The 12,427-nt window shown below is 40.9% G+C and overlaps 1 protein-coding gene across 1 annotated transcript in view; it reads right to left on the bottom strand.

The window, feature by feature from the left end:
* LOC110499391 (CUB and sushi domain-containing protein 1) overlaps positions 1–12,427 on the bottom strand; it is a 412,624-nt gene that overhangs the window by 8,096 nt on the left and 392,101 nt on the right. Inside the window, exons 55-62 of the mRNA XM_021576507.2 lie at positions 11,736–11,924; positions 10,895–11,068; positions 10,046–10,228; positions 5,095–5,271; positions 4,731–4,910; positions 3,662–3,835; positions 2,562–2,735; positions 1,837–1,910 (exon numbers count right to left, since the gene is read on the bottom strand). Of these exons, the coding sequence (XP_021432182.2) occupies positions 1,837–1,910; positions 2,562–2,735; positions 3,662–3,835; positions 4,731–4,910; positions 5,095–5,271; positions 10,046–10,228; positions 10,895–11,068; positions 11,736–11,924 (1,325 nt within the window). The remainder of the gene's footprint in view (positions 1–1,836; positions 1,911–2,561; positions 2,736–3,661; positions 3,836–4,730; positions 4,911–5,094; positions 5,272–10,045; positions 10,229–10,894; positions 11,069–11,735; positions 11,925–12,427) is intronic.

Here is a 12,427-nt window from a genome sequence, read left to right as displayed (position 1 = left end):
TATTGACCCCCTTTGCTATGAAGCCCCTAAATAAGATCTGGTGCAACCAATTACCTTCAGAAGTCACATAATTAGTTAAATAAAGTCCACCTGTGTGCAATCTGAGTGTCACATGATCTCAGCGCACACACACACACACACACACACACACACACACACACACACACACACACACACACACACACACACACGTGTTCTGAAAGGCCCCAGAGTTTGCAACACCACTAAGCAAGGGGCACCACCAAGCAAGTGGCACCATGAAGACCAAGGAGCTCTCCAAACAAGTTAGGGACAAAGTTGTGGAGAAGTATAGATCATGGTTGGGTTCTAAAAAAACATTTGAAACTTTGAACATCCCACGGAGCACCATTAAATCCATTATAAAAAAATGGAAAGAATATGGCAACAAACCTGCCAAGAGAGGCCCCCCCACCAAAACTCACAGACCACGCAAGGAGGGCATTAATCAGAGAGGCAACAAAAAGACCAATGATAACCCTGAAGGAACTGCAAAGCTCCACAGCAGAGATTGGAGTATCTGTCCATAGGCCCACTAAGCCGGTGTGGCAGGTAGCCTAGTGGTTAGAGTGTTGGGCCAGTAACCGAAAGGTTGGTAGGTCGAATCCCCAAGCTGACAAGGTAAAAATTTGTCGTTCTGCACCTGAACACGGCAGTTAACCCACTGTTCCTAGGCCGTCATTGTAAATAAGAATTTGTTTTTAAACTGACTTACCTAGATAAAGGCTACATTACATAAAGGCTACCTAATAAAGGCTACATTACAACAACATTTTTTTTTTTTTTAAAAGCCGTACACTCCACAGATCTAGGCTTTATGGAAGAGTGGCCAGAAAAAAGCCATTGCTTAAAGAAAAAAATTTACAGACACGATTGGTGTTCGCCAAAAGGCATGTGAGAGACTCCCCAAACATATGGAAGAAGGTACTCTGGTCAGATGAGACTAAAATGTAGCTTTTTGGCCATCAAGGAAAACGCATCATGCTGTGGGGATGTTATTCCATCGGCAGAGATTGGGAAACTGAATTGAAGGAATGATGGATGGAGCTAAATACAGGGAAATCCTTGAGGGAAACCTGTTTCAGTCTTCCAGAGATTTGAGACTGGGACAGAGGTTCACCTTTCAGCAGGACAATGACCCTAAGCATACTGCTAAAGCAACACTTGAGTGGTTTAAGGGGGAACACTTAAATGTCTTGGAATGGCCTAGTCAAAGCCCAGACCTCAATCAAATTGAGAATCCTCATTTGCACTATTGGTTAGAGCCTGTAAGTAAGCATTTCACTGTAAGGTCTACTACACCTGTTGTATTCGGCGCACGTGACAAATACACTTTGATTTGATTTGAATCTGTGGTATGACTTAAAGATTGCTGTACACCAGTGGAACCCATCCAACTTGAAGGAGCTGGAGCATGACTTTAAGAATGGGCAAAAATCCCAGTGGCTAGATGTGCAAAGCTTATAGAGACAAACCCCAAGAGACTTGCAGCTGTAATTGCTGCAAAAGGTGGCTCTACAAAGTATTGATTTATTATTTTTTTTTTGGGGGGGGGGGGGGGGGGGTGAATAGTCATGCACGCTCAAGTTCTGTTTCTTTGTCTTATTTCTTGTATGTTTCACAATAAAAAATATTTTGCATCTTCAAAGTGGTAGGCATGTTGTGTAAATCAAATGATACAAACCCCCCAAAACTCTATTTTAATTACAGGTTTTAAGGCAACAAAATAGGAAAAATGCCAAGGGGGTGAATACTTTCACAAGCCACTGTAGAGTATGTTTACCCACAATTTGACATTGGTAGAAGTAAGGACCTTACCTCAAATCCTTGGGATGTGACTGGTATCCCATAAGATGGCGTTCCAGGGTCTCTGCATGTGTTATATGCAGGATCTAAAGAAAAATACATGTTTAGCTCACTGCCTAAACAACATAATCATCATCACTGAAGAAAATAAGCAAACACTTAACTACATGATACAACACCACTACAGACTACACTACCACACCACAACTAAGGCAGCAGAGAGTGGTGTAAAGTACTTTAAATAAAAATAAGTACTACTTAAGTAATTTTGTACTTTCTTATTTATGTTTGACTACTTTCACTTTTATTCACTACATTCTTTTAAGAAAATATTTTACTTTCTACTCCATATATTTTCCTTGACACCCAAAAGTACTCGTTATATTTTGAATGCTTAGCAGGACAGGAAAATGGTTCAATTTATGCACTTAACAGAACATCCCTGGACATCCCTACTAACTCTGATCTGGCAGACTCACTAAACACATATGCTTCTTTTGTAAATGATGTTGGAATGTTGGAGTGTGCCTCTGGCTATCCGTAAATAAAAAAATAATAAGAAAATGGTGCTGTCTGGTTTGCTTAATATAAGGAATTTGAAAATGATTTACACTTTTACTACTTAAGTTTATTTTAAATCAAATACTTTTAGATTTTTCCTCAAGAATTTCACTGGGTTACTTTTCCCTTTACTTGAGTCATGTTCTATTAAGGTATGAATGGGCAGGACAACCCACCTATACATGAGGGATGTATTCCACTCCAAGTCCCATCCATCTGACACACTCTCCTGGATGATCCGACCAGGATGTTGGGGTCCCTACAGTAGAAGGTGACCTCTGACCTGTAGGTGAACTGTTTGCCCTCAGCATAACCCTCTGCTGGGGTGCCTGGGTCTCCACACAGCACAGCTAGGCGCAACAAAGCACAGAGACCATTAATCAAATCACACACTTCACATCCCCCAGGTTACGAGGGTTTCAGAATCTATATTTACAATTTTTCATAGGCATGATGATCACAACATTTAATATAGGCATTACTGACCAGCTAGTCATTCATAACATGGCTCTTGGAATTAGGTGAAAAAATATATTGTTGTGAGAAACAGAAAGCACCATAGCTAAACTAGACCTGCTAACCCCTACTGTATAATGGATAATACAATGGTTTCAAGATGCTTTTTCATAATAGGTCCTTCATGTTTGTGAAATGCCCCACATAAATGTTCCACAAAGAGTTTAGCAGGGGAAGTCACTCAGACCCACAGTATGAGAAGTTGCTATTACAGAGTGTGTTCTCCTGCAGGCTTTCCATGACAACCCACTTTCCATGACAACCCACTCTGTGCATGGAATTTCAGAACATTCTGGCAGTACTTCTGACACCGTGTCAGGAGCTTATGATCAAGGCCTGCAGGCTGCAGCAGCAGACTCCGTCCATGTACCTTGTAATGCTCATGTTATGGGCAGCCCTAGCTGCGGATACTTGAGGGATCAATTTAGGAAATGTTGACATTCTTTTTGCATCTGTCACAACAGTTTCCCAACCTGTCAAATCTGGCATTTCACAGAGGATTTAGCCGGGTCATGCACCCCCCAGCGGCACTACTTTAACAGGGCTATAGGAAGGATAAGTAGGCCAGGTGTGCACATTTAATTTGCTTTAAACTGATAGGCACTGCTTTCGTCAGTTGAATACATCTACTATAAAATATTGTTTTACACAAACATAGCAATAGGTAAACACTGCTAAGCTTTGATGACACTGCCATTGCACTAAAGTTTAGATCAAGTGCTCAGATTTTCAGTCTTAAAAGGACTTGATTTTAACTTACGAAGACATTGGGGGATTTCCCCTCGCCATGTGCCGTTCCCCTCACATGAAACGATTCCAGGGCTGGATAGCTGGTACCCATCGAAGCAGCTATAGATGACGCTGGAGCCCCACTGCAAATCTGACCCCTCAACCTTCCCATTGTGAACAGCCGGAGGACGGCCACACATGATCACTGATGTGGGGACAAAACAATATCATCAGGACGGATGTAATGATTTTTTAGTGAGTAAGTACTGCATGTTAACTCAAAACATATGTTTTAATGTGCTAGAAAGGAATGGATGATTTATCGCGGTTCATATCCTCTTTGATGATCATATTCTGTCTCCCACAAGGAGAAAGTGTTTTCATATGCTTATTATTGGCAAGTAATATAGTTAATTGGGAAGTAGAAGTCCCATTAATCACAATACATATCCGATATGGACTGTGTATCTGTTTTCGATTATATGTAGGGCATTGCACTGTTATTTCCCATTGAGACGATAACATATTCTAGCTCTAAAAAAAATCATTGCAAATGTTGTGGTATTGGATGTCTATTCTGTAAAAATAGGAACTTCTGGCATATTAAACCAATTTCACCCACAGGATTGCAATTGGTCTATAACCACATGTCTGGTAAATCGCTACTGTGGGAAATGATATGTGAAGTACACACACATTCACTCTCTGCCTGTCAATCTGCTTGGGAGGAGACTTCCCTGCTCTATGCTTGTCTGCATTGCACCACTAACTGGATGCATCGTTTTCTCCACACGTTTCAAGTCTGACATCTGATAGCACAGATCCTACACATTTCATGGATAACATCCCTTCAGTCTGTGTAAGTGAATAATTTGTGCTTGCTGTGCCAAAAAAGGTAGAGAAACTACTCCAAACAAGATCAAAAAACTTTGAGTTCTTTGATCTCCGAGTGCTTGAAATTCTGGAGTGTTGTGATATCTGTACTATATTTCTCTGGTTGCTTCTCATCTCAGCCCTCAGTAAAGAAATGAAAGTAGAAATGTTTGTTTCTTTGTAAGCCAACGACAAGTATTATTGAGTCATAACCAAAGTTGAATTACCTTTACAGTAAGGCTTGGTTTGGTTCCAAGACCCGTTCTTGGTGCAGAGGAGCACAGATGAACCGACAGTGTCCATGACGTGGCCTGGGTTACAGTGGTACTGAACAGTCTTGTTGAAGGTGAACTCATTTCCTACATAAATCCCATTGGCAACAGGACCTGGATCTCCACAGCTGATCACTGTTGAATTGGTAAAACATTTGTACATGTAGAACTATATAAGCATAATCAAAAGCAAAGCATGGCATGTAGCATATAAGATTAGGTGTATTGCGTCCATGTCTCATGGTCTAGGTTGAATGAATACAAGATGAGTGTTAGACGATCCCACTGTAGAGCTCCTACAGTGCACAGCACAGTGTACCTGTGCAGTCTAGGGCAGAGCCGGTCCAGGTGCCATTGGTGGTGCAGTGGCGAGTGGTGAGACCTGAGGTCTCATATCCTTCCCAGCAGGCATATGCCACGGAGCTTGAAAACACTATTCCATCACTGAAGACAATCTTCCCGTAGGCAGGAGTACCTGGATTTCCACACGAAATAGCTGAGAAAAAAATTAAATAAATAGATAAACATAAAAAAACTGGAACATTCGTCAAGGTAAATTTAAGGTAAATAAACCATAAAGGAATTGTCACTTGCACATTTCATTTTCATTCAAGTACTACTCTTGGCTATTGATAAAAGGAAATGTGTATATAATTTATATATTTTTTTATTTAACCTTTATTTAACTCAGTTAAGAACAAATTATTATTTACAATGACGGCCTACCGGGGAACAGTTAACTGCCATGTTCAGGGGCAGAACAGATTTTTACCTTGTCAGCTTTAATTAAACATTTTTTTTGCCTTTAAATCTACAGAGTATCCTATTGCAGCCTTGGAGTTACTTTCGGTTACTGGCCCAACACTCTAACCACTAGGCTACCTGCCGCCCCATAATAAGTCCAATCTTCAGTACAATATATTTTACAGATGCTGGCCAAGCAGATCAACTTATTTGTAATCTAACAGAAACAAGATATTAAAATAAAAGACCTATTGATTTGATCCAATTAGTTAAAGCTTTTAAGGAAATGCCTTTTGTCAGTGATTTGAAGTGGCATTTTAGAAGACGGTAATAAATGAAATGGGATCCTCGCTCTCATAGATATCGGCTTTAAAAACCAATTAGGTTAATTGGGAACAACAAGGCTATTCTATGAATAATGAGGCATCGGGGACATATTCACAAACAAATAACCACATGACTCACATGAATAGAGCTTTTACTCACACAGCCTGCTTAAAGAGATTGTCTGGTACTTTTGTATACTTTTTAACCAATAGTTCTGAAAGTAGCGCTGACAAGCTAAAAGTGGTCCCCAAAAATCACATATATGCGCACCACGTCATTGCTCTTTTTCTCACTCTGCTGTGTGTGCATCTTGCTAGCTGTCACTCAAATGGTGAGAGGGTCTAAAGCACATTGGTTGAACTCGAATTGCTAGGGGGCTGGCCCACATGGGGTAAAATGTAGGGAAATCAGATTCCAGAAAAACTGTTGGTTTTTTTTATTAGGGATTTCGTGGTTAATTGAGGTAAGACAGAAATTCTGCTCATAGGTTATGCATGTATGAACTACACATTGACACATCCAGCCCAAGGCAGGACATTTCAAAAATATTTAGTAGTCACCAAAGTTCCAGAGGATGTCTTTAAATACTCTCAATAGGGCTTAAGCATTTTCATCTTTGTTTACAGAAGGGGAGAACTAACAGCATGGGAATCTTCAGAGGCCATTCATCAAAGAGGGATCAGGCAAAGCGTGACATCAGTTGTGAGGAAACATGCTCTCCGCTTTCCCCCATGTGAAACTGAATGGCAAATGTACACAAATGCTGATCTCAAAAAAGTAATGAATGCTTTTGATTACAGTGGGAATCTCCGGGGCATATGCTACAGTGCTAGCTTTGAGTATTTATGTCTCAATTAGGGTTGATTGAGCACATACTCATTAGCTCAAGTCATAGAATAGCGAAATAGCTGAACATTTAAAGAGATTGAATGGGATCTTAAGCACTAATAAATTCGTAACATATTTGAATTCATGAGATATCATACGATCTGCAGGATTTTTATTTTTTTTACAGGACATAACATACTGTATCATATGAAATGGATGACATTGCAAACAATTGTGCACAATTTTCGGGGACCCGTTTTGGCTCGTGAGCACTACTTTCAAATCTACTACCTAAAATTATACAAATCCTCTGTAGCATCACTTTAAGAGCAGTAAACTTAATTATTCATTAATCTTGATAAGAATGATTAGCATTATCTGTGTAGACATAATATCACTCCAAGGCTGCAATAGGATACTCTGTAGATTAAAGGCAAAGAAATTACATTAAAATAAAATCCCCTGGTACAGCTTCCCTTAACAATGTAACCATTTACAAATAGAAAACAACTGGTCCAATAAGGGTTTATGAAGTCCCTCAGGGATACCGCTGTGGCCATATGTATTTCCTGACTCAAAGTAATTATTTCCCAAGTCACAGGCGTCTTGTGATCTCCCTGTGCACAAGAATTTGCATTTCATACTTGGGCACAGCATTATTTGTATCACAGAAATAGTGTGCAGCATTCCACTTTAAATCTCCCAAGCAGTGATCCATCTTAACTCCCTTATAACAACCGTTAAACCATCCTTAATCATGAATGGTCTCTAAATAATGCAACTCTATTGATCTCCTGTAAGCAATCTGCAGGCTTATCTCACTGTGTACTGTGTTGCCGTGAAGACTGAATAAATAACATTAATAATACATTTATAAATACAGAAATGCAAAAAAAAAACTGACCAATTGATGAAAATAAAAACAAGAAGGAAGTAAAATGGAGTAAATCAACAAGGCCCAACTTTGCCTCCCCAAGTTCTGAGCAAAAAAAACAAAGAAATAATAAATATAGTTGAAGTCAGAAGTTTACATACACTTAGGTTGGAGTCATGAAAACTCCTTTTTCAACCACTCCACAAATTCATTGTTAACAAACTATAGTTTTGGCAAGTCGGTTAGGACATCTACTTTGTGCATGACACAAGTCATGCGCTACAAAGTATTAACTTAAGGGGGCTGAATAATTTTGCACGCCCAATTTTTCAGTTTTTGATTTGTTAAAAAAGTTTGAAATATCCAATAAATGTCGTTCCACTTCATGATTGTGTCCCACTTGTTGTTGATTCTTCACAAAAAAAGACAGTTTTATATCTTTATGTTTGAAGCCTGAAATGTGGCAAAAGGTCGCAAAGTTCAAGGGGGCCGAATGCTTTCGCAAGGCACTGTATATATATATATATATACACATACATATACATACACACACACACACACAGTGGGGCAAAAAAGTATTTAGTCAGCCACCAATTGTGCAAGTTCTCCCACTTAAAAATTATGAGAGCCCTGTAATTTTCATCATAGGTACACTTCAACTATGACAGACAAAATGAGGAAAAAAAATCCAGAAAATCACATTGTAGGATTATTAATGAATGTATTTGCAAATTATGGTGGAAAATAAGTATTTGGTCACCTACAAACAAGCAAGATTTCTGGCTCTCACAGACCTGTAACTTCTTCTTTAAGAGGCTCCTCTGTCCTCCACTCGTTACCTGTATTAATGGCACCTGTTTGAACTTGTTATCAGTATAAAAGACACCTGTCCACAACCTCAAACAGTCACACTCCAAACTCCACTATGGCCAAGACCAAAGAGCTGTCGAAGGACACCAGAAACAAAATTGTAGACCTGCACCAGGCTGGGAAGACTGAATCTGCAGTAGGTAAGCAGCTTGGTTTGAAGAAATCAACTGTGGGAGCAATTATTAGTAAATTGAAGAAATACAACACCACTGATAATCTCCCTCGATCTGGGGCTCCACACAAGATCTCACCCTGTGGGGTCAAAATGATCACAAGAACGGTGAGAAAAAATCCCAGAACCACACGGGGGGACCTAAGTGAATGACCTGCAGAGAGCTGGGACCAAAGTAACAAAGCCTACCATCAGCAACACACTACGCCGCCAGGGACTCAAATCTTGCAGTGCCAGACGTGTCTCCATGCTTAAGCCAGTACATGTCCAGGCCCTTCTGAAGTTTGCTAGAGAGCATTTGGATGATCCAGAAGAAGATTGGGAGAATGTCATATGGTCAGATGAAACCAAAATATAACTTTTTGGTAAAAACTCAACTCGTCGTGTTTGGAGGACAAAGAATGCTGAGTTGCATCCAAAGAACACCATACCTACTGTGAAGCATGGGGGTGGAAACATCATGCTTTGGGGCTGTTTTTCTGCAAAGGGATCAGGACGACTGATCCGTGTAAAGGAAAGAATGAATGGGGCCATGTATCGTGAGATTTTGAGTGAAAACCTCCTTCCATCAGCAAGGACATTGAAGATGAAACGTGGCTGGGTCTTTCAGCATGACAATGATCCCAAACACACCGCCCGGGCAACAAAGGAGTGGCTTCGTAAGAAGTATTTCAAGGTCCTGGAGTGGCCTAGCCAGTCTCCAGATCTCAACCCCATAGAAAATCTTAGGAGGGAGTTGAAAGTCTGTGTTTCCCAGCAACAGCCCCAAAACATCACTTCTCTAGAGGAGATCTGCATGGAGGAATGGGCCAAAATACCAGCAACAGTGTGTGAAAACCTTGTGAAGACCTACAGAAAACATTTGACCTCTGTCATTGCCAACAAAGAGTATATAACAAAGTATTGAGATAAACTTTTGTTATTGACCAAATACTTATTTTCCACCATAATTTGCAAATAAATTCATAAAAAATCCAGCAATGTGATTTTCTGGATTTTTTTTCTCATTTTGTCTGTCATAGTTGAAGTGTACCTATGATGAAAATTACAGGCCTCACTCATCTTTTTAAGTGGGAGAACTTGCACAATTTGCCCCACTGTGTGTGTGTGTGTGTATATATATATATATTTATATATATATATCCGTTCCAAAATGTGCCAGAGTCTGCAACACCATTAAGCAAGGTCAGGGACAAACTTGTGGAGAAGTACAGATCAGGGTTGGATTATAAAGAAATATCCTAAACTTTGAACATCCCACTGAGCACCATTAAATCCATTATTAAAACATGGAAAGAATATGGCACCACAACAAACCTGCCAAGAGAGGGCCACCCACCAAAACTCACGGACCAGGAAAGGATCCATTTTAGAATAAGGCTGTAACGCAACAAAATGTGGAAAAGTCAAGGGGTCTGAATACTCCGAATGCACCGTTTATGGCAGGGGACTCACCTTCACAGACTGGTTGGGTGCCACTCCAGGAGCCATTGAGGAGGCAGGTCCTCTCAGCCGAGCCACTCAGGGAGAAGCCGGCTTCACAGGTGAACCTCAGCAGGCTCTTCAGGTGGAACTCGTCCCCCAACCTGGAGCCATGAGGTGGGATTCCAGGGTCACCACACTCCCCGGAACTACCGCCTAATGAAGGAGAGAGAAAATATCCAACGCTCAAACGACCACCCATCACTCACTACAGAAGGTCCATAGGCAGTGCATATCAGTCATTCTAGCCTTTTTTTCTGAGATGGAAATAGTTTTTTCCACACTCCCTTTTAACTTCCATGAAAGGCTACCAAGGCTCTACCCAGAGTGCTTGCTTCCTACAGCTCTAGCTACAAAACTTGAAAAACCCACAGAAACCCCCTAGTTTTTTCAGCTGGGGTTGACTTCCCTGAAACCTGTCACTCAGTGTTAGTCCATTAGAGAGCCTTCAGGTTTCCCTGCCTGGCAGTGTGCAACACCCAGAAAAAAAGGTGCCATCTTGAACCAAAAAGGGTTCTTAAGCTGTCCCCATAGGAGAACCCTATGAAGAACCTCTTGATTCCAGGTAGAACCATTTTGTGTTCCATGTGGAACCCTTTAAACAGAGGATTCTACATGGAACCCAAAATAGTTCTACCTGGAACCAAAAAGGGTTCTAACTGGAACCAAATATGGTTCTCCTATGGGGACAGCCGCAGGACCCTTTTTGGTTCCAGTTAGAACCCTTTTTGGTTCCAGGTAGAACTATTTGGAACAAAAAGGGTTCTACCGCAAACCAAAAGAGGTTCTTCAAAGGGTGTAGGACCCTGCTGATGGATATACCTGAGCAGTAGGGTTGTGGCCCGCTCCAGCGTCCGTCCTCCTGACAGTAGCGCGTGGCGTTCCCAATCAGTGCTCGGCCGTGGCTGCAGGTGTAATGGACCACGGCGCCGTTGGTGAACTTCCTACCTGACATAATAGCTTGGGGCGGTGTGCCAGGATCACCACAGGAAATAGCTGCAGGTGAAATGGAGAGAAAATGTTCAGAGGACAGTTGATAGAAATACTTTTTTATATCCATCATGTATCTAAAGAAAATATTATAAAAATGGTAGTATTGTCACATACACCAGATAGCTGTAGTGAAATGTGTTTTTTTACAGGGTCAGCCATAGTAGTACAGCACCCCTGAAGCAAATTAGGGCAAATCGACAGATTTTTCACCTTGTCGGCTCGGGTATTCGAAACAGCAATCTTTTGGTTACTGGCCCAACGCTCAAACTGTAATGCTACCTGCCGCCCAGGATATACTTCATTTTTTCTTGTGCCTTCAGTGTTACTGTTACTGTCTGTTATTTTTATCAAGTATATGCCTTTTGAACCCAGCACCCAAACACTTGTTATTACTATAAACATTTGATTTGAACACCCCAATTTCTTATTCCATGCCTTCTCTGTTACAACTACTACTTCCACAACCCCTTTTCATCACTAACATTAACACTATATACAACATTTTCAGCACAGCCATAATGATTCTTTCTTTCTCACCACTATAAGAACAGTAAATTTCACTATTTTTTTTATCATTCTCCAACAGCGACTAACCACACCACTTGGGACCCAGATTCTACCTCTACCACTTTTTGTACCCTGAGCAAGACAATCCCAGCATATTACTCACAAAGGCACTTAGGAAGTGATCTGTCCCAGAGGCCGTTTGACTGACAGGTGAGAAGTGATGAGCCGAGCAGATAGAAGGCCCTCTTGCAGTGATACATCACACTGGTTCTGTAGTTGAAGCTCTCGGGGAAGCGCTGCTGCGGGTGACGAATGGCATTCTCCACGAAGCCTGGATCGGAGCAGTTTACCACTGCAAGATAAAACCGTCCGCATGCTTAAAGTCTGACAGTGAACCCAAGAGTGAGAAGAGAAGGGAAATCAATGGGAAAGCTTGAATAGCAGGATTTCTGTTCAAGTTCGGATTCATTTCAAAACAACCCATCCATGCTTTTTAAGATATACAGCTTCTCTCATGTACTGTAACTACAGATTTTCTACAGTCAATAGCATTTGACATACATTTACTCTAATAACTGTGTAGAAATGTCATACATGTAGGTTGATATGCAGTTTCTGTTCAGTTTAACTTGTCACAAAAATTTAGATTCCTTATTTACTCCAGTTGCACTTTAAACCAGCAGGGCAGGAAGCCTCAGTAACAATAATAAGCTGTACGTCTTGCCTCAGAGTTGGCTGAACATTGTTTTCAGCTATTGCCCTTCAACAAAAAACAGCCTAAAGTTAATGTCCAGGGGAAGATAAACAGATCGCTTTCCCTCAGTGACAGCTGCCAATGCCTTGGCAGTCAATTAA

Source organism: Oncorhynchus mykiss, chromosome 20 (genome assembly GCF_013265735.2).
Source record: "Oncorhynchus mykiss isolate Arlee chromosome 20, USDA_OmykA_1.1, whole genome shotgun sequence".
Classification (NCBI taxonomy): Eukaryota; Metazoa; Chordata; class Actinopteri; order Salmoniformes; family Salmonidae; genus Oncorhynchus; species Oncorhynchus mykiss.
Note: the sequence above shows the minus strand (reverse complement) of the source record. Positions and strands in the feature narration are given on the sequence as shown.